The sequence below is a fragment of the Amblyomma mixtum genome, chromosome 10, assembly GCF_055824585.1.
Source record: "Amblyomma mixtum isolate Tamu chromosome 10, ASM5582458v1, whole genome shotgun sequence".
Taxonomy (NCBI): Eukaryota; Metazoa; Arthropoda; class Arachnida; order Ixodida; family Ixodidae; genus Amblyomma; species Amblyomma mixtum.
Window position 1 is genome coordinate 133,889,635 of NC_143021.1, and position 23,599 is coordinate 133,913,233.

The window sequence follows — 23,599 nt, forward strand, 5'->3', positions numbered from 1 at the left end:
GGCCGCCGCGGCGGCCACAGGGGTCCCGGACTAGGGATCCCTCCTAGTGATTGTGAGGGCCGGGCCCTTCAGGCACGGTCCAAGCAATACCTCTGTATATACTATAAATAAATGTTGTAGACCACCACCACCCCTCAGTTGCTTAAGGTAACACGTATGTAAGCTAAAGGAAAGGAAGTATCTATTCTACCAGCAGCCTGGACAATTCACCTTCTGAAATTGTCCCCGCGCTCACCTCTGATTGGGTACAGGGAACCGGGACCCTTCACCATGAAAACAGATGCTTGACACTTTCGCGGTCGTCGTTCAGAAAAGAAAGCGCTCTAGACAGGTCTTGCCTCACAACAGCTAATTTTCAGCGACAGGGACTTCATTGCTTCTTGGGTCTCGAGCGCCTGCAGGCAGCCACGTATCTTTGCTTTTTGAGATAGACCATGTGAGCCGGATAATAACCAGCCTTCGCGGAGAGGAATTCTAGCGCACTGAAAGTCGAAAGAAGCGCAGTTTACCGAGTGCGTACTCAAGGAAATAATAATAATAAAAGCAAAAAGACTAAAAGACGGAGTACAATAATGTGTACCATTTGACCCTTGCACACGGGCAACGTTCACCATGGTTACGCGAAACCGTAATTTAGAGGGTTCAGTTAGCGAGCGTCAGACCTGCACCTGCGCTGGACGTGCGGAACTCTACGAAGCTTAGCTGTACTTTTTGTCGCCCTTGGAGCTAACTATTATTCATTACGCCCGATTTCGGTTGTTTCGAGCAGCACTGATCTTTTATGCTCAGCACTGTTGGCGCGCGAGCAGACAGGGACATAGCCCGCGGTATTCTCGTTTTCACTTCAGTACCACAGCACCCAAATGCATTCAGTAGCCAAGAAGAGACGCAAGATATAACAAAGGGACTACTGTCAAGCTGTGATCGATCAATGGCAAGAGCCCTGTCAGTCCGTATTTCCTGGCAGCGGCTAAAATGTACTGTGCTGGTGGGAGGATCGGAACTTTGAAAAGTAAATAAAACGTACTCACAGCGCCTCTCGTAACCAGTCAGAGGCGAGTGCCGGGAGAACTTCAGCCCAGAAATTATCCCGACTGCCGGCAGAATGAAAACTGCCAAAAGAGAAATGTTTTTACCGCAACTTACCTGCCAGGGCGTGAACAAAGGCCGGTCTTCTGAGCACCAGAACGCCTCCACTTTTTTGTTGGGATCAAAATCGTCAACATTAAGCGGCTCGAAAACCTTAATCAAATTAACGGGCAATACGGCCCGAAATTTGTCCTCATACTTCACGTATGCTAGCATCGTAGCACCGAGCAACACGTTCGCAGACGCCAACGCAATGACCACTGTCCCGCCTGGATTGCGATTCGGCTACAGCTTTGTCGCGAGACGGCTGCCGTGCGGCGTAGCATGGCGCCATACATGTCGCTGTCGTGGAGTTCTCTTCATGTTTTATAGGTTTTCGTTCTTGCGTGCTAGTGCTGATGTTGTTTTATTAAAAGAACGGTACACATATAAATTTGTTTGCATGTTGTTTTCTTTGTAATAAAGCATAAGACATTAGAATGTATGAGACCGCTAAATAATTGATGTTGTTTCGGTTTTGGTTTGATCATCCGAGACGAATTAGTGTACGAAACGACGCTCGTATGAACTTTAAAAACTGCAGTGTTGTTGGCAGTAGAGGCCCATGTAAGAACGCTTCGTCACTACATGTGGCACCTTTTCGTATTCAAACACATTCGAAGACAATTTAGTTGATGCTGACAGTTCAATTAGAAGCGCTCTCTTGTAAAAGATGGATTCACATTCACGAACACCGATTTATTTTTCTGGAATCCGCGCGTTTATCAGAAAGAAATATATATTTGGAGGATATATGCACGTGCAGTCGATTGTTCGTTATTTATTTGGCTGTTATATATTCGGATGAACAAAGGAGCAAAAATCACTGGGCGCCAGGTCCTGGCTATGAGCTCGAGGCATGCCCCAAAATCTCCTACTTGAATCTTGTCAATCCGCCGCGGTGGCTGAGTGGTTAAAGCACTCGTCTACCGACCAGGAGTACCCGAGTTCGAACCCGACCGCGGCGGGCCGCGTTTCGATGGAGGCGAGCGCAAAAGGCGCCCATGTGCTATGCGTTATGGCAGTGGACGTTAAAGATCCCCAGGTGGTAGAAATTATTCCGGAGACCTCCACTACGGCACCTCTTTCTCTCTTTCGTCTTTCACTCCCAACTTCCTCCCTTCCCTTACGGTGCGGTGCAGGTGTCCACTGAGATAAAGTGAGACATATACTGCGCCATTCCCTTCCTCAAGAAACCAATTTGGCAATTTAAACGATATTACCAATAAGCGAGGTGTGGCGTGCATACGGGCCTACCTGAGTGCTCTCATAAGTGTGTGCATATCACACACACACACACACACACACACACACACACACACACACACACACACACACACACACACACACACACACACACACACACACACACACACACACACACACACACACACACACACACACACACACACACACACACACACACAACGATCAGCGCTCCCAATTCCGTTTGAATTCAATATATATGCCACATGCTGTTGAGGCATATAGTTCGAATTCGCGGAATATGTACATCACTGACAACAGACGTGCTGTAGTGTCTAGAAATATATGCTGGCATATTTCTAGATGTGTACCACCCGGCCGCGTACCTGCAACACCGACTGAAATACTGAACAATATTTCTCGGAACACTTCCCGTCATGGGCTTGATCAAGCCTTCATCACCGATGAGAGGGAGAGAAAAAAAAATTGCTGTCGATCCAAAGTTCCAATAATAATTGGCTAAACGATGTGCGATAGCAAGTCACGTTTCATTTCGCTGTCGGGTCGTGGCTATGGTTTTATCGGCGAAATCAGTGAATTAGGACCTCAGTGGTAACGCACTGTAAAATTTTAGAACCACGTAACGCGCACTTTAAAAGGGCACTAGCTGCAGCTGCGACAGTGGTATGCTCTGGATACATCCGGACAGAAGTTAATTGATGCAGTCGACGACGTGCAATACACAGCGCGCGAGAGCCGCGCACTCAGACACTCAGGCACTCAGACAACGGCTTTTTTCAAGATCAGAAGCCAAGATTCGCCTGCAGGCGTCGCGATCAGGCGTCGAAAAGACGCTAATAGCAAGCTAGCATATACTCTCGTTAAAATATATTCCCATCAAACAACCGCAGCACAAATATTTACAGTGCAGCGCCATTTGTTCCGTTTCTAAAACCACGGCCCAAATTTCCACTGCTTCCTGTTCTGTTATAGTGCCTAGAATATATGCCTAGGATATATATTCCAGGCACTATAGTTCTGTTTCGATGCGGGGGCACCAAAAAACCGACTTGTAACGGTGATGCAAAGAGAATCCGGAACCAACTCTGTTTCGGTTTCAGTTTTGCCTACGCCGCTTTATCGTTTTTCCGCCTTTCATTTTTTTTTCTTTATTGCCTGGCTTTGGCTCATGACATTGCACAACAAAAATACACATAACGCTATATACATACGACACTGTCATGGTCAGCCAGCACGAGACAGGCTTCGTCAGCTTAAAATTTCCGCAACATACACAACGGCTCTAGTCTTGAGAGCCACTCGGGAGGCTCCGCAGCTGCTTTTTGGATTGCAAGAAACCAGTCCATGCTTTCCCGAAAATAAATTCTTCAGTGCGGTTGGTCGTGCTGTATCGTCTGATCTTCGTGTGCACTGCATGCCGTGGTTAGACAATGTCGGAGACTCGGCCCGCAAAGCGACGCAAACAGTATTTGGATCGCGACAAATACTTCGAGGTACCAGCAACAAGCTTTAGCAGGCGACAGGAGGCACACGCCGCTTATGCTGCTATGTGTTCGACCGCGTCAACCACAGAAGCAAGTCGCTGTGAAAAAGCTGATCGCCCGGAAACCGAAGAGAGTGGCGCGCAATTGTCATTTCCAGAAGACGACGACTCGGATGACTGCGACAGTACTGTAAGTGAAACAACTGGTTCCGATTCGGATACCGAGGACAGTGGCGTCCAAGAGCCATCTGTTGCGGAGGATGGGGAAGACAGCTGGAAAGGCTCTGATTCTGCATCCAGTTGTGCAGATTTCTGGACTGATGGTGCCTCATCGGACGGCAGCTCCAGCAACGGCGACGGCCCGGAGGATGCATACCTCGAGAACGAAGACAGTTATGTGCCTCCTTTCGCTTACGGTGATGAAAAATTGCCCCACTCCCAGGTCACGAAAGCTGGCGCAGTTGCAGCCGTCATGGCATATGCCATTGTTCATGACCTTACATGGACAGCCCTAGGCGACCTCACTAAATTGATTAACTTTCTTTTCGGCTCAAATGTCTTGCCACAGAGTGAGTACTTGTTCCGGAAACTGTGGGCAAAAGAAACAGAACAAGTGCTACAGTACCACTATGTCTGTCAAACATGCAACATAGTAATGGCGCCAAATGACAATTCAGCAAAATGCCCGGTATGTAAGTGCACAGACAGCCTGAAGGCTTTGAGAGAACGTGGTGCATTTTTTATCATAATGAATATGCAGAAGCAGCTCAGCTTTTTAATTGAGCAGACAAAAGATGAACTGGAAGAAAATCTGGCAAAACTGCGACAGCCTGCGCCATCAAATGACATCGCACCAGCGATCATCACTCACATCACAAATGCTGGTTGTTGTGGCAGACTGCAAAACTCAAGAAATCTGGGAAGAGATGACTTAACATTAATCATAAACACTGACGGGAGTCCAGTCTTCAAGTCATCCAAAACATCTGTGTGGCCACTTCAGTTTATAGTTAATGAGCTTCCTCCAGACTTGCGGTTCAAGCATTCAATCCTTGCTGGACTTTGGTTTGGAAAGTCGCATCCAAACATGCAAATTCTCCTTAGCAAGTTTGCTTGCGAAGTGAATAGTGTAAAGCCAGTGAACTGGACATGCAAGTTGAAACACTCATCCAAGCCCTACGTGCTTTGCTGCTCGGTAGATGCACCGGCAAGGGCGTCAGTACTAAACATGACGCTATTCAATGGCTACTTTGGCTGCCCGTGGTGCCTTATTCGAGGTGTGCACGTTGAAGGTAAGCAAAATCTTTAAGTCCTGCCAAAAAATTCACAACTTTCTAATGAACTAGTTTTGTATAGAGAGGTGATGTAAAGAATAGAGAGGGCAGGGAGCAAATGTTGCTTTACCGCACGATCTCTCACTCACTTCCAGGAAGCATGCGGTATGTGACTGCGGAACCAGTCGAAGCACGGACATCACAAACGCTTGCCTCAGATATGAAGCTGGCAGTTCGCTTCAAGGATAACGTCAACGGTGCAAAAAGACCGTCTGCATTACTCAGCCTGAGAGGTATGAATGCTTGTTTCGGTCAAACACTTTGTCGAACAATGTTAATTGGTTACAGTAAAAACTCGTTAATTCGACACCTGCTTCATGCCGGCTAAGTCCAGGCCAATTAACTTATGCTCGCTAATTCGCGCATCGGTTAATTTGAACGGGCTCCCAGGGGAGGCGGCGTGACTTGCCTGGCAAGAGATGGTCGAATGATGAAAACTGGTTACCTGCTGCGGAGTCGCTCGCAGTTTCAGTTTCGTTTTTGTGTGTGTGCGTGTGTGTGTGTGTGTGTGTGTGTGTGTGTGTGTGTGTGTGTGTGTGTGTGTGTGTGTGTGTGTGTGTGTGTGTGTGTGTGTGTGTGTTTGTGTGTGTGTGTGTGCTTTCCGTTAGCTTGCAGCAGCGGCGGCTGGGCATCAGTCAGCCAACGTAACCCAGCTTACCATCGTTTCAGACGCTGATTGGCGCGTAGCTGGTGTTTTCTTACCCCCACCCCTTTTTTTTTCGCCGCGTCCGCGCAGCTGAGCCGTTTCATTCGCTTCCGTCTGCTGGCTCAGCGCCTCCATAGCGCCGCCACACCAGCCACACCTGCACATACGCTCCCCTCGTAACACCTTATGCCTCGCGCCGCACTCAAATATTTGGCACGGACCTCAACGGGGCGTACCGTACGAGATTTGTAATCTTTGTTCCCACGTACGCCACCCGGTCGCCGCTCTTTTTCCTGCCACCGCCTCACCGTACACGCCCGGATATTCGCGCTAGCCTACGACGACAGTGCGCGGAACGCACATATGAAATAGTGGTTTCATAATTACAAAACAATACAAAAAGGAAGAAAAGGATGGTGCCGGCCGCGGCAGTTGCTATGTTCTTCAGCAACCGAGCTGCGGCTGGCCGAAATAAAACCGACAGGGAGACCTATAGGATGGAGGAGCGAGAGGATGAAATTGATCTATGCGTACTCCCGCCGCGGTGGCTCAGAGGTTAAGGCGCTCGTCTACCGAGCCAGAGTACCCGGGTTCGAACCCAACCGCGGCGGCCGCGTTTCGATGGACGTGAATTGCAAAAGGCGCCCGTGTGCTGTGCGATATGCGATGTAATGCTGTCCATTTGGAACACTATTCCAATTGCCACTGGCTGAAACTCAGTTGGTGCATTTGGAAATCTAGTTGGTTCTAACTCTTCCTTTTATTTGAGTAGGGAGTACTCGAGCAGTACTTTGCAGTGCAAGGAGAGGAATTATAGAGAAGTACTGACTGCCACGAACACTGCTTGCGTCCAGGCACCACTGCTTAGGTGCACAAAAAACAAGGGCACTTGTACTGGGCCCTTAACAAAGGAGCTGTGCTGAAATCTTAATTTATTTGTTCTGCAGAGCACTTTCAGAAAGGTGTGTTTATGTCTGTGAATTCTGCTTCAGAGGTGCACAGTCATATTCCTCGTTAATTTGAACAATTTGGTTCCTCACCAAAATAGTCCGTAAAGAGTGTCGTCAGTAATAACGAATTAAGAAAAATTACAGTTTGCTTCTGTGCATAGTAGAAGTTGGGCAATTTTGGAACTTCCAAGTGCATTATTCTGGTCGTCTTTACCTTTGAAATAACACAGTGCAGGTTGAAGCGCATATGATTTGCCTAAAGACCCATATGAAGCACACATTGACGCCTCATGGTAAGATGAAGTTTTCCTACAATGACTGTTCACATCCCAAAAGCTCTACTCATTTGACTGACAGCTGCTGAATTTTGTTTTCAACATAGCACAGGCTACAAGAAGATAATTTTTTTTCACAACAATTCAAGCAATGTGACAAATGGCAAGGCTTGTCGACTGGGCACCTCGGCACTGTAAAGCATGAAACCACATACACACACACAAACGGCATCACTACGGGATTTGCACCTGCGCAATGCTTTTGCAGGTGTCCTGCACTCAAAATACAAGCAGAAAAACATCGTTTAGGGGCATTTGGAAGTTTGTTTTCATCACTGTGCGTATTAACGAACAAAAATAGATGGGCCTCAGTGTGCTCCCGGCATTGCCTCTTTGTCGATTGCCCTGACAGTCTGACAGTGAGTTTCCATATTATTGAGTCATAAATGCATTAAAAATGTTTGGTCCACAGATAAACTGTCTATTATTCAAACTGTGCATATAAATGGGGGTCATACCAACGGTGCATAACTGTATATTCTTTTGCCAGGCTAGGAAAGTATGAGTGACCTACAGTAAGGCATTGCACCTAAATGAATGGGGCCACATCACACATATATCATCATGGCAGGCAGTAGCCTTGAAAACATTCTTTTAGGGGAGAAGTCATACTACGACGCGCTGATCTTCATGCATTACCATATGCTGTCACTTGCCCCTGAGAACAGCATTGTCAGCTGTAGCACAGCAGAGGTGGCAGTTTGAGCTCTGTGACAAAATAGCTGGATGTTTATGGTCCCGCTTTTTATTGTGAGGCAATGCAATAGTTGTGTTTTACTGTTACAAACTGTCTTTACTAATGCTTTGCATGCCATGCTTTTTTGTTTAGGCCTGGACCTCGTCAACGGTCAGAGCGTTGAGTACATGCACTGTGTTCTCCAGGAGGTCACAAAGCAGCTGACTGAAACTATCCTGTCATCTTCGAACTCTGACCAGCGCTTCTATATTGGTAATGTATCATTATCACTTAATGTACATAGCTTTTTTAGGTGCTATTTCTGTGAGAGCATGTAAGTTTAAATATATCATTACACTGAAATTTGACTAAGAATTGAGTGCATAATTTTGTGACTATAATATTACTGATAGTTCACAATTATTGCTGTGATTGTTGCTGAAAAGGCTGATTTTTGTGTTATAGTTTCCTTAGTAATTGCTTAAAATGAAGTTGCCATTTTCTATCCTAAGTTGACATAGATTTTAAGCTGACTGAACTGTACCTTTTTCTTGCAGCTTATTTGTTTTGATCTTGCATAATGAACATTGTATGTCTCATTCATTAGTTTGAACTCATGAAAGAGGCTTATAACCATTATGAATGTTATGCACAGGTGCACCTTCCACTGTGGCACGCATTGACACACGGCTTCTTGCAATAAAGCCTCCCCATAGCATCACAAGGCTACCACGACCACTCAGAGAACGAGGCTATTGGAAAGCCTCTGAATGGAAGCAGTGGCTTTTGTTTTATGCCCTCCCATGCATTGAAGGCATCCTTCTACCGGAGTACTGGAAGCATCTGGCAAAGCTTTCAGAAGCCATCCACATTCTCCTTCGTGAGGAGCTGTCCCCACCTGAAATTGATAGAGCAGGTAATTTTCTGCATTTACCAAGAGTACTGGTTAACTCTGCATGGCAGGTGCTAGAGTCTTGTAGCCAGGGATCGAATTTTTTAGTTTATATTTTATGCGGAATTTGGCAGACTTTTTCAGAGGTTGTTTCAGAATATAATTTTCATTTTTTTTTAATTTTTTGCAAATATTATTTCTGGTGGAAAAATTAACATTTTTTGACGATTTATGCAGCATCCCTGTGCGCACTCAACGGTCACATATAGTTTGTATTGGCTTGTTTGTTACCAAGGGCAGTTTATGCATGTGCAAGTAATTAATGCAGAAATGGGTGTGTTTGTAGAAGTGATTACAATTTGAAATACTACTGCCATAAAAATCCAGTAACAGCACGGAAGTTAAGAGATGAAGGCATAAGAGAAAGGCATAAATAGAAGTCCATTTATAAAAACTTGGTTGTGCAAGAACCCAAATAAACGGGAGAAAAATAAGTGAAAACATCAGAGGAGCAACACACACATATACTTTCCCACTTAGGCAAATAGAACTGGGCCTTTCTGTCTAGTAACCATGTCGGAATAGCTTTATCTGGTGGCACACTGCTCACTTCTTCAATCATGAAACAATTTGTGAAAGCAGAAAACGCTTCATAAGAACTAAGTTTTGGACCGGGAAGAAATATGTAACTGCAGCCAAAGTTCAGAAGCCAGACAAGTCTCCAACCACAAAGTTCGCATGATGACGACAGCGATAGAAGTTCCCCTGAACCTTTGTAGAAGCCGGAACATGACACTATTTCGTGACACTTGTGCATTGTTTTCAGTTTAAAGTGGCTTGTTACAGTTGCACACGTCACCGTGCATATGTAGCGTGCAAAAACTCCTTAACCAAGTAATAGCTAAAGAGACGACAGGCTGTGGTCGCAGTGTGCTATGCTACAAGATGAAGCTTAAAAAGTTAACGGAGCCTCTCGGTGTGCAAGACGGAGCAAGTGCGCTGCGTACTGCTTGCCTGTTTCTTTATCCAGTGGCTTACTCTCACGAAACCTTTCGCGATAACCCTCTGCTGTGAACCGAAAATGTTGAAGCAGGGATCGCTTTGCCTTATCATAATCCATTGAATCTGCGGGAGATAGTCGACCGAACACACGCAGAGCCTCCCAAGTCAAAGACATACTGAGTGCTGTAGCCCCTTTTTCTTTAGGCCAGCTGTGCCCTTCTGCGATACGCTCAAACCGTTTGAGGTATGCATCTAAGTCATCCCTGCGATCGTCGAAAGGCGGGATAAGCTTGTGGGGGCTAATTGCGGCTGAGGGCGCCGGCGCAGGTTCTCGATTACCCCCACCAGCTTCTCCGAGCCTTAACTGGAGCTGCAATATCCGCTCTTCAGCCTATGCTAGCGACTTTGCATGTTCGCGTTCTTCACGTGCAGCGCACTGAGTTTCTGCTTGGGCCTTTTCGTGCTCGCGTTCTGCTGCACGTGCAGCGCATTCCTTCTCCTGCTCAGCGGAAACCCACAAACGCAGCTCGGCATCCCTCAACCCCCACTTTTCGCCTAACTGAATCAACTCCTTTAGACTTGCGATCGTTTCTTTTTACAGACTCAAGAAAGGAAAGAAAAAAAAACACGGCTTCGTCCGGTCGCGGACGCCAAATTGTCGCGAATCATGGTGACGCGTCCCCGCCTGGTGAAGGGGAACGCTTTCGCGTGCAGGTTCGAAGAAAAGAACAGAGAAATCAAGCAAAACAAAACGAAGCCGTGTTTATATTTTAAAAGAAAGCAGCCAATAAAAGAAGCGAAAACACTATGGAAAACACACACTAGGCACGCGTAAAACACAACAGATAAAAAGGAAAGTGTTCACCGGCTACAAAGCGTCCCAGGTGGTGCGGGAATGCCTTGCAGGTGGGTTGGCGAGTTGCGATGCGTCGCTGGAGTTGCGTTCAGGAAGGCGATGGTAGAGAGCCAGGAAATGAGGAACGGAGATGGATACGGGAGACGCTGACGAACTCGTGTCAGCCGCCCCCAAGTACTGAGCAGCTGCAGCAGGAAAACTGTAGCCAGGTTCTGTCGACGGCGTTCCGCAAACACCGTAGGCTTGAGCAGCCTATCCCAGGAAGCCTTGGCTGCTGCTTCTTCCGACCTCGAAATGGATGCAGTAGGCCTGCGTCGTTGATTCAGGGAGGTCCACGGCAGCACAGACCCGAAGTCTGAAGGCTGCCACCTCCACGCTTGAATGAGGCTTAATGGTCTTGCGTCGGTGATCCAAGGGAAGCCACTGGCAGCTCGAACCCAACATCCGACCGCTGCCACTTCCACACTTGAACGACCAGACTTGTGCTACGGTGTCTTCCTCAACACCTCGGTTTGCTGACACGTAGCTCTACGCTCCGCGTGCCTGCCTCGCGCGCACCACTCGCACGCGCACACGCGCAACGCGGTGGTGGCACGTAGGCGCTCCGCTGTCCGACGCCCCACTGCCGGCACGCCGCGTTTCAAAAGCCCCTTGACAGTCAAGTGTGCACATCACAGGAGTATAAATGGTGGCGGCCACCCTTACTCCATTTGTGAAAACATTTACTCCATGAGGGGGGGGGGGGGGGGGTAAAAAGGTGGACTGTCCTCCATTTTACTCCCATGAAGGAATAATGGAGTAAAAATGAGGATTCACCTGCATTTACTCCAGTCTAGAAAGGAAGCTAATTGTGCCAAATGTCCACCAGTGCCGAAATGGAGTAAAAAAATACCATTTTGTGCAATCCGCCCCGCCACATAGCGTCTCGTCTGCTTCTGGTCAGTCGTCTCATAATGGCGGTGAGTGAAGACGTCTTGGTCACCATCGTCGCTGGATCTCTGCCCACTTTTGCTCCTTCTCGGGCGTCTCCCGTGGTACAAGATATCGGCTTGCGGCCGTTTTCCGCTACAGCACGCTACTTAAATGAATTGCTGCTGTGAAGCCTCCAGTGCTCTAAATATATCTGACTGTCCTTTGGTAGTGTCGCCAGCTCGTTACAGCCCCCGCTAGGCCTAATTCTGGCAGTGTGGTTATCGCAATGTATTGCAGCAGATTATGTGTTGCACGAACACGGAACTGTGATAGGACATTGTGTCAACGCTCAGCTCTTGACTGAGCTGATGAGGCTACATTTTTCCTCAGTCTTATTGAGAAGCCAAGCCCTGATGAAGTGAATATGAAAGCAAACACCGCCATTCGAAACTACCATCAGGGATGTTTTTAACTTTTCTGCTCTGGTTTTTAGTCAAATATAGCGTGGTGTATAACCATGGAAAATACCCAGCGACTCTTCAGTTTTGAATTATTGATTATAATGTTACATCCCTTTATCTACAAACATCGCCAGCCAAACGAGCTCACACAGCTAAACGAGACGACAAGCAGACGACTCCCGACGCCTACGCCGCCGCTGGGCTTGCAGACGGCGAATAGAATGCATAACGCGAAGTTACATTAGGGCAGCACAGTTTCCCAAGTTGGGTTGCCGGCGGCCCGCAGAGCGACTGCCCGTTTCCGCCGCAGTCACTGCTGTAGGAATCAGCCTCAATGAGGATAAATAAACATGACGTCTTTTTTGGGCTCCATTTCTGTGGATAGTAAAAACTTTACCTTGTTATACTCCAAAATCACTCATTTATATAAGGGAGTAAATAAAAAACACCATACATATGAGCAGATAAACCACCTTTTGGCCGTGCTTTAGAGCACAAGCCATTTACTCCCTTTTGGGTGTTCTTTTTCTAACAGTGTAGCGCTGAGGACGCGGACATGGACGTGGTCCTGTCCGATTATTTTAAGGCGAGAGCCTTTAATGGCTCATGGTGTCGTCCGTTAACAAAGCGGGTCACACGCGTTTAACACGGGAACTAAAAATGGATAGAAAAAAACAATAACTGCTTCATTTAGAGGAGGAAAAAATAAACCAAGAAGCCAAGTTTGACGACTATAGATTAATTAGGTAATTAATTACAGGCAGAAATGCCGAAATTGCGTCCAAATAGCGCGGACGTCCATATAGCCAGGGGACGATGTGACGACACATCCACGAGAAGTCGTCACGGAAATGTGAAAGTTATCACAGAATGATCGGAAAAAACGTCGGATTTGTGTCAGATTAGATGGAAAGATGTGTAATTAAGCGTAATTAACAAGTAAGATGCCCCAAAGATGTATAATTTGGGTATCGGTGTAGCCAGGGGAACGGTGTAATGTCACATCCACTGGAAGTCATCACGGCATAGTGTCGTCGGCTTCTCCTCTGAGCACTTTAGTTGCCAAAGTGTCCTCACAATTTTTTGCTATATCTACGTCTTAAGCGTTAGTTTTACGTTTAATATGAATTTATTAGGACTATATTACTTGTTTCCTGTTAAGAAGAGCCGCGATTCCGGGAAACCACACGGGTGTGGTGTCTGCATGCCACATTGATTCTTGGAATGCTCCCTGTCCTCGGTCCGTCGATGGGGTGACCTGATATCAGTGGTAACAATCACTCAATCAGCAGGTCCCTTAAACACACTCGAAGTGCCGGAGAAACCGCGAGACGAAAAGGCGACACCGTTAATGTCGCCGAACACATCCCAGAAGGGGCTGAATGCGTCAGCGGGTGCGGTCTTTCGAAATACGGGGAAGCACTTACCTCCGCCATCCGCACGACGCAATTGTCGGTAGCTCAGATGCAAGACTGTCATCGCTTTGTGACGCCGAAAAACCTCCCTCTTTCATCTATATCTCCTGTCAACGTTAGGCGAACGTCCGCTAGCTGGGCGTAGAGCGCTTCAAAAGAACCGTACCGGATGTTCACTGCCAGTTCACTGAAAGCAACTCGCAATCTCGCCTACTCCGCTCCCGCCAGTACTCACTGCTTCACAAATAGTAGAATATGTGTACTAATTAGACGGTCTGATAGGTTGCCGCGCTAATGGAACGCAATTGCCGACTTACTGGCAGGCCGAATCGCCGCACCTGTGTTGAAAATTCCAATCTCAATAGAGTAGGGGTACTGCCCAAGTCGTTGCGTTTGTTGTATCTCTGCACGGTTATGTATAGTGGACTTTTTTAATGTGCATTATATGTGATTTCAGTCGGAAAATTTATTGCAATCCATGGAAGAGTTTACCGTTTTCTTGCGCTGCCATGTTTTCTTGCGCTGCCGTAGTTGCATTTTTGCTCACTTTGCAGTTGGGTAAAAGTAATTGTCGCCGCGTCCATTCATTTCATGCTGTGGAGATTAAATTAGTATCTTTGAACTAATGGCATGTTTTTTTTTGCTTTTTCTCGTGGCGATGCCCACACGCTCCCGATAATGAGCAGTATGTGGCATGGCGAAACAAAGTTGCGGCTAGATTTGTAAAGTCCTTACATCATGTGCTCCTGAATAAAGCAGCTTTGCCAAGGCCGTTCAAAAAACTCAACTCTTAAAATTACGCACAGAGTATAGTTTGGCAAGCCAGGCGCAGCGCTTCGTTCCGCGCCTGATATTAAGCACATGCAGTGGCTTGCTTCTGTATGCATTTCATTCACAAAGTGCGCTGATGCGTAAGCTTGTTATTGGCTCAAGTATTTTTTGTTCACAGACTACGTCTACTGCCAATGTAACTTGGGGCCGGCGGGAAATCGGTGAAGAAATGGACATCGCAGACGCGCTGAGAAGTTCGCATTGCATGGTGCGCGCAAATACTGGCCGCGTATTTTTTTTCTACTTTCGCTGAGAACCCTGCTGAAAAAGTTGTATGATGCAATAAACTCATACAGTTTATCATACAAATATCATAGACTTATCACAAAAATCATAAAAAATGATCATACAAATGTCATACATTTCAGTAAAATCATACAGTCATCATGAGATGTCATTGAATATCATAAAACTTGTATGATATATCATACAAATTGTATGGTTGGTTGGTTGGTTTATGGGGTTTCACGTCCCAAAGCGACTAAGGCTATGAGAGACGCCGTAGTGGAGGGCTCCGGAAATTTCGACCACCTGGGGTTCTTTAACGTGCACTGACATCGCACAGTACACGGGCCTCGAATTTCTCCTCCAAAGAAATTCAGCCGGCGCGGCCGGGATCGAACCCGCGTCTTTCGGGCCAGCAGCCGAGCACCATAGCCACTCAGCCACCCCGGCGGCTCAAATTGTATGGTATTCCATGATGAAGCCTCTATGAGGTTATTGCATCATAGAACTTTTTTTTCAGCCGGGAAGTGCGGGCATCAGAGGTACGACATCAGAAGTACGGGCAGCGCTTCAAAGGCGCTAAGAAACAATATGCCGGGCGAAAACCAGGTTATAAATGCGACCCTCAGTAATATAGACAATAAATCAATCCAGCAACTAACATACCTCTATAACAGACACTGGAAAAGGGTACACTCCTAGAGGAATGAACACACGGGAAAGCGATACCAATCCTACAGCCCTAAATAAGCCAATCGTCCCAGCAAATGTGCGACCAATATCGCTCACCTCCAGGTTAGGGAAACTTCTTGAACAGGTCGCACTAGCTCGGCTAACAGCGTACATGGATGACAGAGAACGATACCAGCAGACTAAGGTCGGTTTCAGACCACGCTTATCTACACAGGACGCTATGCTACAGCTAACATCAGAAGCACTTGACTCACTTATACCAACTCATACGACTTGAAAAAAAAAGCCTTTGATAATGTACAATACACAGCAATACTACACACACTCACGAACAGAAAAACCGGTCCTAGTGTATACAACTACGAAAGAGGCTTCCTCCAACAGAGGACAGCCACGCTTCACATCGATAGTTTTCATACTTCACCCTATACACTTGCCATTGTGGGCATACCACAAGGCTTCGTATTTTCCCTCTTTCTCTTCAACATCACACTTACCCCGTTAGCTACATAATTGCAGAAAATCCGCCATTTTGGTCAAAATTTATACGCCGATGACATCACACCCTGGAGAACATACGGATCAGACAGTCAAATCGAGGACACACCACAAACGGTATCAGATACCATTACTTAACTCACCTTAAGAATCACACTTGAGTGCTCGCCAGAAAAATCAGAATTACTCGTCATACCCCCTAAGGGACAGACATGCCAAACGCCCATAGAAATCTGAATTCAGGGATGACATGCACCCCAGGTTCATACCATACGCATTCTAGGACTCTACCTCCAACAGGATGAAAAAAACTGAGACACAATTAAGCGACTGAAAAAGGCCATCGCAGCCAACACGCAACTCATAAAAAGGTAGACAATACACGCGCACATGGGCTGAGAGAAGCGGACGCCCTTCGCGTAGAGCACGCCTGTACCCTCAGCCAAATTCTTTGCGCTACGCCATACCTGAAACTAACATCCAGTGAGGTCCAGTAAAGAGACTGCTTAATTCAGCAAGCAAGACTGGCAGTACCTAAAGTACAAAAACACTATAAATGAGAAACTGCACGAACTCGGAGTGCGTAACATCCTACATGAACTTCGCGAGGCCCACTTACAAGAACAGTGTATTGGACTAGCCGCTACAGCTACTGGACGACACATAGTCAGCTAGGCACCACTATCCCTGCAAACAATTCATCACTAAGAACCCTTCCCAACCACATTCACACTTCAATATATGCCAAACCATTACCTAGGAAAATGCACAATTGGTAACGGGGTGAACCCGATGCTGTTTAGGTGGATGCCGCCTGCGAAGAGCACGGAGCCACTGTGGTTGTCCACAGCCCACACATAACACCCCTAACTTTCGAGATTCTTTCAGGCAGCACCCTTGAGGAAGCCGAAGAGACCGCTATAGCCATTGCTGTGGCATGCACAGACGTCCGTTACAGTATTAGTGACTCAAAAACCGCCATTATAAATTTTACCGGGGGCAGGGTTCATCCCCCCGCCCAATTCCTGCTGCATATCGCCACCCCACTGCTCCCCAGATGCGCTGAGCTCATACGGGTGCCTGCGCACTCGGCAAATCCCGACAACGAGGCCGCAGACTCCTTAGCCCGAGGGTCTAGAAACCGGGCACGGGCGAACCCCATGGATGATTTTTGAAAGGAGCGTATGGACTCGTTTGCTGAGCTCACTACAAACTCCTGCGCTAAGCGCCTAATTTACCCGCCATCCCAGCCATCCCTTACTACCAGAGAAGAGTCAATCTGGCGTCGCCTGCAGAAGCGAACGCTGCCTACACCAGCTACCCTTCCTAAATTCATGCCGGTACCCCCCATATGCATTTTGTGCTCCCACCCCAAGGCCACCCTTACCCACATCCTCCTATCATGCCCGGCGTCTCCTCCCCCCGCTGGACCGGTGCCTCTCCGAACTTGGGGGGACTGGTAGACTTCATTACGGTGAGCGGGCCTGGCCAGGCAGAAGATCGCCGTCAGCCGGGCCGCATACGTCATTGACCAACACCACATGAACGTTTAGACCGTGAGTAGGGTCGTGCGGAGACTCAGGAGGCCTGCGGGCCTCAAATTCTCTTGCTGAATATAGTTTTTCCATCCATCCATCCATGGGCCGCAAAGACGCGCACACTAAAACATACGAACACCAAAATATTAGGGACTGATTCGGAGAGCGAAAAACGGGAGAAGGAGCAGCCTCAGGACCACTCGGCTTGCGAACGCGGCTCGCCTGGCGTCACTCTCCCTCCTGAGTCCTTTTTTCCTCCGTGTAAATCCCCCTCTCCATTTTCACATGGCACAATATGAGAGTGAGAAAGTACGAGTAGGGAAGAGGATGGAAGGCGACGGGTGGCCTAGTGTCTTGGCCTACTCCTCGGCTGTGGCATGTCGTTGGTTCGAAACCTTCTACCGAAAAAGCACGGGTTACAAGCGGCCGGCGCCCGGCTACTTTCTTTGCTGTCTCACTACAGATAATGCTCAAGCATTCGCGTTGCACACTCGTAACCGCCCTGTAATTTTTTCAACTAGAAACGGACTTTCGACAAAACGATGTTTCGTTTTCACACTTTGCTTCTGAGTTCGGCCGTTTCATAGGACATTGTACCGTTGGCTTCGTAATGGCGACGTACTTTGTTCTAATGCGTATACCTCCGGGAACCGATGGGTTCATGTCAGAGTAGCAAGCTTCTACATGCCCGGCGCTCGCCTTTGTCGGCTGTATATTGTCTGGAAGATGAAACGTTTCACCCTTGATAAAGTCCCCACTGGCCAGGGATTGTATGCTCCTATAAGAAATAAGGTGGGTTCTAGGTGTTACCTGAATTCGAACCTTAATTGCTCCCTCACACGAGGTGGATGCACAGCAACTATTCGACAGGTATGTCTTGTAGGTCATCGATATGATGCAATTGTGGCTCTGGATGACATTGACATCATAATACAGATATCTTTTTCAACGGCGTCCAGTAGCAAGATGTTGAAGCGGATAATCCTAACCAGGAAAGTATAACTTGTTAAACAGGTTTTTACTCGAGTTAAGTTCTCTCCTACTATCCCCTCCTGCGAATTCGCCGCAAATATTGTGGAGACTGGTTTTGCATAACAGCCGAAAATTCCCCACTTTCTCTTCCTCATGTGGTTATTATGTGCGCCATGTGAAGTTCATTCAATCTGCAATTTTACGCAACATTTTCATTGGTCTTGTTGCGCTCATATTTCATGGTTTCTCTCTATTTCTCTCACAGGCGTTGCTTATATTATATCAATATAGTTTAACTGGGAAAATCATGTTTGTAATGGCTTTCTTTGCACTGGCGGGAATATTGCAGTTTTGCTGCACCGTAGCAGTACTGTAGAGCTCCGATTCTGCATGTAACACTCAGTTGCCCCGCAAGTATTCCTCCCGCTATGTTTGAAGTACGCCTTCACTCACGCATTTCAAGTGGCTGTTGTGCTTAGTGAAGTTAAGATTACAAACTCTTTCCTTAAAGTAAAGTAGACACTGGAAAGCTGGAGCTCTCTGTACACAAACTGCGAGGCTACTGCACATCGCAGTAACTGTTCAACCCTGTACAGAAACGCATGAGCGCTTGAACTTTTTAGTGATTAGCGATCACACTGGCACGTGGTGTTCGTAACTCCAAGCTTAAAATGTGGCAAATTAGGACCAGAAAAACGCATGCGTGACATTCGCTTATTCTGTTTACGTTCGCGCTTTCCGCATTGGGATTAAGTACCACCTACACAGCAGAGAGAGAGAAGTTTGCTTCGAAAGAAGGTTATAGAAATCCAGATAGTAGGGGCCAGGGACGTAATCAACGCTAGCTTATGACTCTAGCCATCATCAGTTTGTCTTATGCCTCCTTTTATTAGAGCCAAGAACGCTTCCCGTCAAACTCTGACTCTTTTTCATGGCTACGAAATAGCTGAGAATCACGTTCTTCGCGTGTGACGAATATTTCATTAGTACATGCACAGTGATAGGCTTTGAAAAGGTAATAAAAATTTGAATGATTTCTTGCTTCTTGCAAAAATCGCGAAATGCGTCAGGAGCTAGCCTGAACGTCAACTTTATTTTTTAGAACCTTTATCTCTTCCACCACTCTCACTCTCTTCCTTTACGGTGCAGGCCATGGGTGCACATGCTATACGACTACTAATGCGCCTTGTCTCAAGCTCCTTATATCACCTACGCAGACACGCAATCTGTGGCTTTTGCAGAGCGAGGCCGTTCGTGCCTCGAGCTATGCTCTGAATCAAGTGTAACGCCAAAACATGCAGTAGCGGTGAAAATGGCACACGTAGCTTTCGCTGTAATAAAGGCCCCCGCCTGTGTCGCTGCGTGGAACTTTTGCTACGCCCTTATTTTATTCTTCTGCTACCACATCAAGACACTATCGTCGGATGCAGAAAAAGGCTGCAGTTATGCTGTTGTAAGGAAAACTTAATATACCCGCCAGTCAATGGCAAAACTCGATTTATTGTGAAAGCACTACTTTACAATGTTACACCCAACCAAGAATCTTGCAGCGTCCATGATAACGATGGTGCAATAAAAAAATTGGTATTTCCGCGACTGTGTTTCGAAGCCACAACGGCGCGAACAGGTTAGCTTCGGTGACCACTGAACGAGAGCACTATGCTATCGCAGCCGATTACGACTCTTATTGAAATGCAACACAGACACACTCGCTGTGCATTGCACATCGTCGTCTTCGTAACCTTCCACCTCCTGCGCGGACAGGTAAGATCAGCTTAACCTTTAGCAGAGCTTAACGTTAGTCAAATATCGTTGCCAGACATGCCGGCGACCGCCCAGCATATAGGGTCAACACATGCAGTCGCTCTTCAACTGGGTGTGACTACGTTAAAACCGTACCACTTTTTTGACGGCGCGGCGCAGAAACGCACTTTGAAAAAGGTCGCACGTTCGACTGTTTGCCGTCATCTGAGACGGCGACAGTGGCAAACTCGCCAAGTGCGTTTTGTGTCATTCATAGTGAATCCAAGTCAGGGAATTGTTATTTGTGCATTTGTTACGAACATACACCAATTTAAGTTTTCAATGCTCATCTTTTTGGGCGGTATGCGATGTGAACTGAAAGCGCAAGCGTAGTCGCATTGCTTCAACTGCTTCCACCTTGACCGTCATCCCAGCTGCCGCACACTACGAGCGCACGGATAGCATTTGGGGCCGTTTATCATGACTACGGCCAACGTGCCCGTCACCAAACTGAGGGGCCTACTTTAACGTATCCCGGGTTTACCTACGAGATTGGAAGTAAAGCTGAAAAACGGCGCCGAGCTAAGAAATGACTGCGTCGCTCCACCTGAAAACATGCAGTCGCGTGCTCGTAGGCTGCGTAGTAGGTTCACCTGTAATTAAACTAGGATCTGCTTCAAGAGGCCGCAAACGCGGATACATTTATTTGATATATATTGATGTGTTGGTTACAAAACATGACAAAATGTCAGCCATTCGCCCTTCTTAATGAAGTTGATGTTATGGTTGTCCCATGGCCAATGCACATCCTTCCTTTATCTAACGGATCGGCTCAATAATTAAAGAGCGAAAAAATTTGCCCTTTATCACGCTGTTGAGAGAAGGTGTAAGAATTAATCCTATTGCAGGATGGGGTTAATTTACTACAATGGACCTCAGAAGATTGTTGAGAAGCCTACGATAACAGCCGCTTCTCTTGCAGTAGGAACAATCACGATCGGCGTCCCTCGTCGCTTCTGCTGGCTTATGTGCCTTGTATTTCAGTTGCTTCTCCTTTTCGGCTTCCGATGCATGACCAAGCGTCGAATGCTACTCACTGCATAACGCGCCGCAGCCCTCCCCTGCTTCTATCCGGTCATTGCGACGAATCCGGCAGTCTTGGTTGCCCGATTACCTTGGTGTGCAAAGCATAAAGGTGCCGTAGGCGATATAACTGAGCTGGCCGATGAGTTAGCATGCCTACCTTCATTCAATGGCCGCGGTTTCAAAACTACTTCTACAAAGTATTTGGGAGCGGAAAGCCTAAGGAGAAAGTCCGAAAGCGATGACAGTTTAGCGAGTATCAAATGCTATATGTAAATTGCAACACAATACACAAAAGTAGGCGCAGGCAAAGTGTGCTGATCTTCGGTACAGAGAACATTTGCTTACCCAAGATAGGACTGCGTCCCATTTTGAGGACCAGTTAACCACTCATCCTCAATCGGGCAGTCAACAATTTCACTTAAGATTCGAGTGACACAACCCATTTAACTCAATTCTTTCTTCTCCCTCCATTATGCTTTGGTTAATCTGTTATTGTCAAATGTGCTACTAGTGCATTAAAAAAAAACTGCACTTCAACATCTTGCATCAATGCGCTGAATACCTTGAAGCAGATCCAGTACTTACATCGACATCAGCCTCACAGCTTTTTTAAGGAAAGGTACCGCTTATCTTAAATGCCTGCTTTCTCTGTGTGATATTATGCTAGAACTTGGGCGTCGGGTTAGCAGTAAGCATTTCTGCATATTGTTGCTGGCTCATCTGTGGAGCAGTGCCTCCGGCGATGTTATTTCTTGAAAGTATCGAGGGCACAGAAGTGGGTTCTACACCATACAACTATACCTGTTGTAGTCAACTATCTTCTTCACTGACCCTCCCTCCCTCCCTCCCTCTCTCCCTCCCTCCCTCCCTCCCTCTCAAACTTACCAAACAGGGGTGAATTTTTGGGTCACACCTGGAGGGGCGGTTGGAGGGTGGTCTCATTTGTACTATATATTTCTTGGGGTTTGTTTGCTCGCAAAAATTGAGATCAGTATAACGTTATATTGCAAAATTTCTCACGGGGAAGGGGGGGGGGACTCGCCTCCCTCGCTCTTAAATCCGCCCCTGGTGCCAAAAAAAAACATTTTCACCACCATCACCAGCAAAAGAAAGCGAGCGAAATACAAAAGCTTTCAAGTGACAGCTTCTCGCGAATATCTGTGGCCTAGTTCACACGGAAAGGCCTGTCTACGAGACTTCTGTGGAGAAAACTGTACTTTGTTCTGTTAGACACTTGGCACGCTCAAGTAGTAGTGCTGTCACGTGGTTGCTTTCGTACCTTTAGGGTTTTCTTTTAAAGCCAGTAAAAAAGCTTCGGATCGGGTGGGACGGTCTCAGATGGAAGGTAAGACTTGTTTTCTTAATATTTAAAGACATGAACCATATTTCGCACCAGGTTTATGTGTTTCATGCTATCAATACCGCTAACAATATATGTCGCCACTTCGCGTTGTGATCGCTGCCCTTTCCTTTAAACATTGGAGGCACAGACATGGTGCAGTTTCCTCCGATTGGATATTCCAGTTGGTGCTTCCATTTTCTGAAAATGGCCCTCTTTTCTCCTTAATAAAACACATTTAGATACCGTGAGAAGAAGAGAGTACGCATTAGGTTATAGACTACCCCCTATATATTGTTACCAATGCACAGGCATTGTTCAACACCAAGCAGCCTTCACAAGCGTATTTCTGGCGCAGCAAAGGCGGCGCAGCTGCCCTACCGTTAGCGCTTCATTCATCAAAACCTGACGCGGACACTACGCGGAAACATGGCTATGAATTTATTTGCGCGTGCCCTGCTCGAGAGTACGTGCTACGAGCGAAGTCAAATCCCGCAGCATAGTGCTACAGCCATAGTTTTCGTAGCTCGCTTGTACACGAAATCAGCCCATATGTGAGAGTCCTGATGATATCCGTTGAGTTTATATCGCTGCCATTCGTGGACGCCTGGGACGATTCCTGGAACTTCGTGAAGCTCTAACACAGGCGAAGAGTGACTTTGCAGCTGAATAGCTAAAAATAAGCAACCAGCAGCAACGTAAAACCTTGGGTGCGAAGTAAGAAAATCTTTCATTCAATTATTCATTCATTAAGCAGCTCAAATGTTTAGTGTTTGTCCATTTTGTGGCTCGGAGGTTTTGAATCTGGGCTCGTTGATCATTGTAGAGCTGAGCGAATTGCAAAGATATGCTGTTTTGCTTGAATACGTCAACTCAGCCTAATAGCTTATTGGTACCCGATATAGGTATTAAAGATGGATAGGAAATTTCTGGTGCTGCATCGTAAATTCCTATGTCATTGGACGCAAGTCATTCCGGCCGTGCAGGCAGTGTTGGGTTATTCATGCAGTGGTGCTCATAGCAGACCGCAAAATGTTTATTGTTTTGAAGGAACAGCAATAACAACCCTTCTAGCATCACTATTATTACATAAATTGTAATGAATTCGCTGAGAATGTGCCATAGAAAACTTGATTAAAATGTGGAGCTCACTGCGTCAAATTTCAGTTTCAGTTTCAGTTTATTTCCCGCCACAAATACAGGGCATGTACGAGGGGTGGCGAGGGTGACGGGATAAAAGCTGCGTCAAGGGCAGCTTGACTGGCCCCGTCTCCCCGAACAACATGGCAGCAAGCACGACAGTTCAGAAAGACATAAAATATAAATGATGGGAAGAATAACAAATAACAAATGGAAA

At 46.8% G+C, this 23,599-nt stretch overlaps 1 protein-coding gene across 1 annotated transcript in view; it reads left to right on the forward strand.

Moving 5' to 3' along the window:
- Positions 1-3,785: 3,785 nt before the first annotated feature.
- The window catches only part of LOC149327005 (uncharacterized), a 72,242-nt gene continuing 52,428 nt past the window's right edge, over positions 3,786-23,599 (forward strand). The window contains exons 1-4 of the mRNA XM_089564754.1: positions 3,786-5,130; positions 5,268-5,405; positions 7,933-8,052; positions 8,435-8,695. Coding sequence (XP_089420880.1) covers positions 3,786-5,130; positions 5,268-5,405; positions 7,933-8,052; positions 8,435-8,695 — 1,864 coding nt within the window. The remainder of the gene's footprint in view (positions 5,131-5,267; positions 5,406-7,932; positions 8,053-8,434; positions 8,696-23,599) is intronic.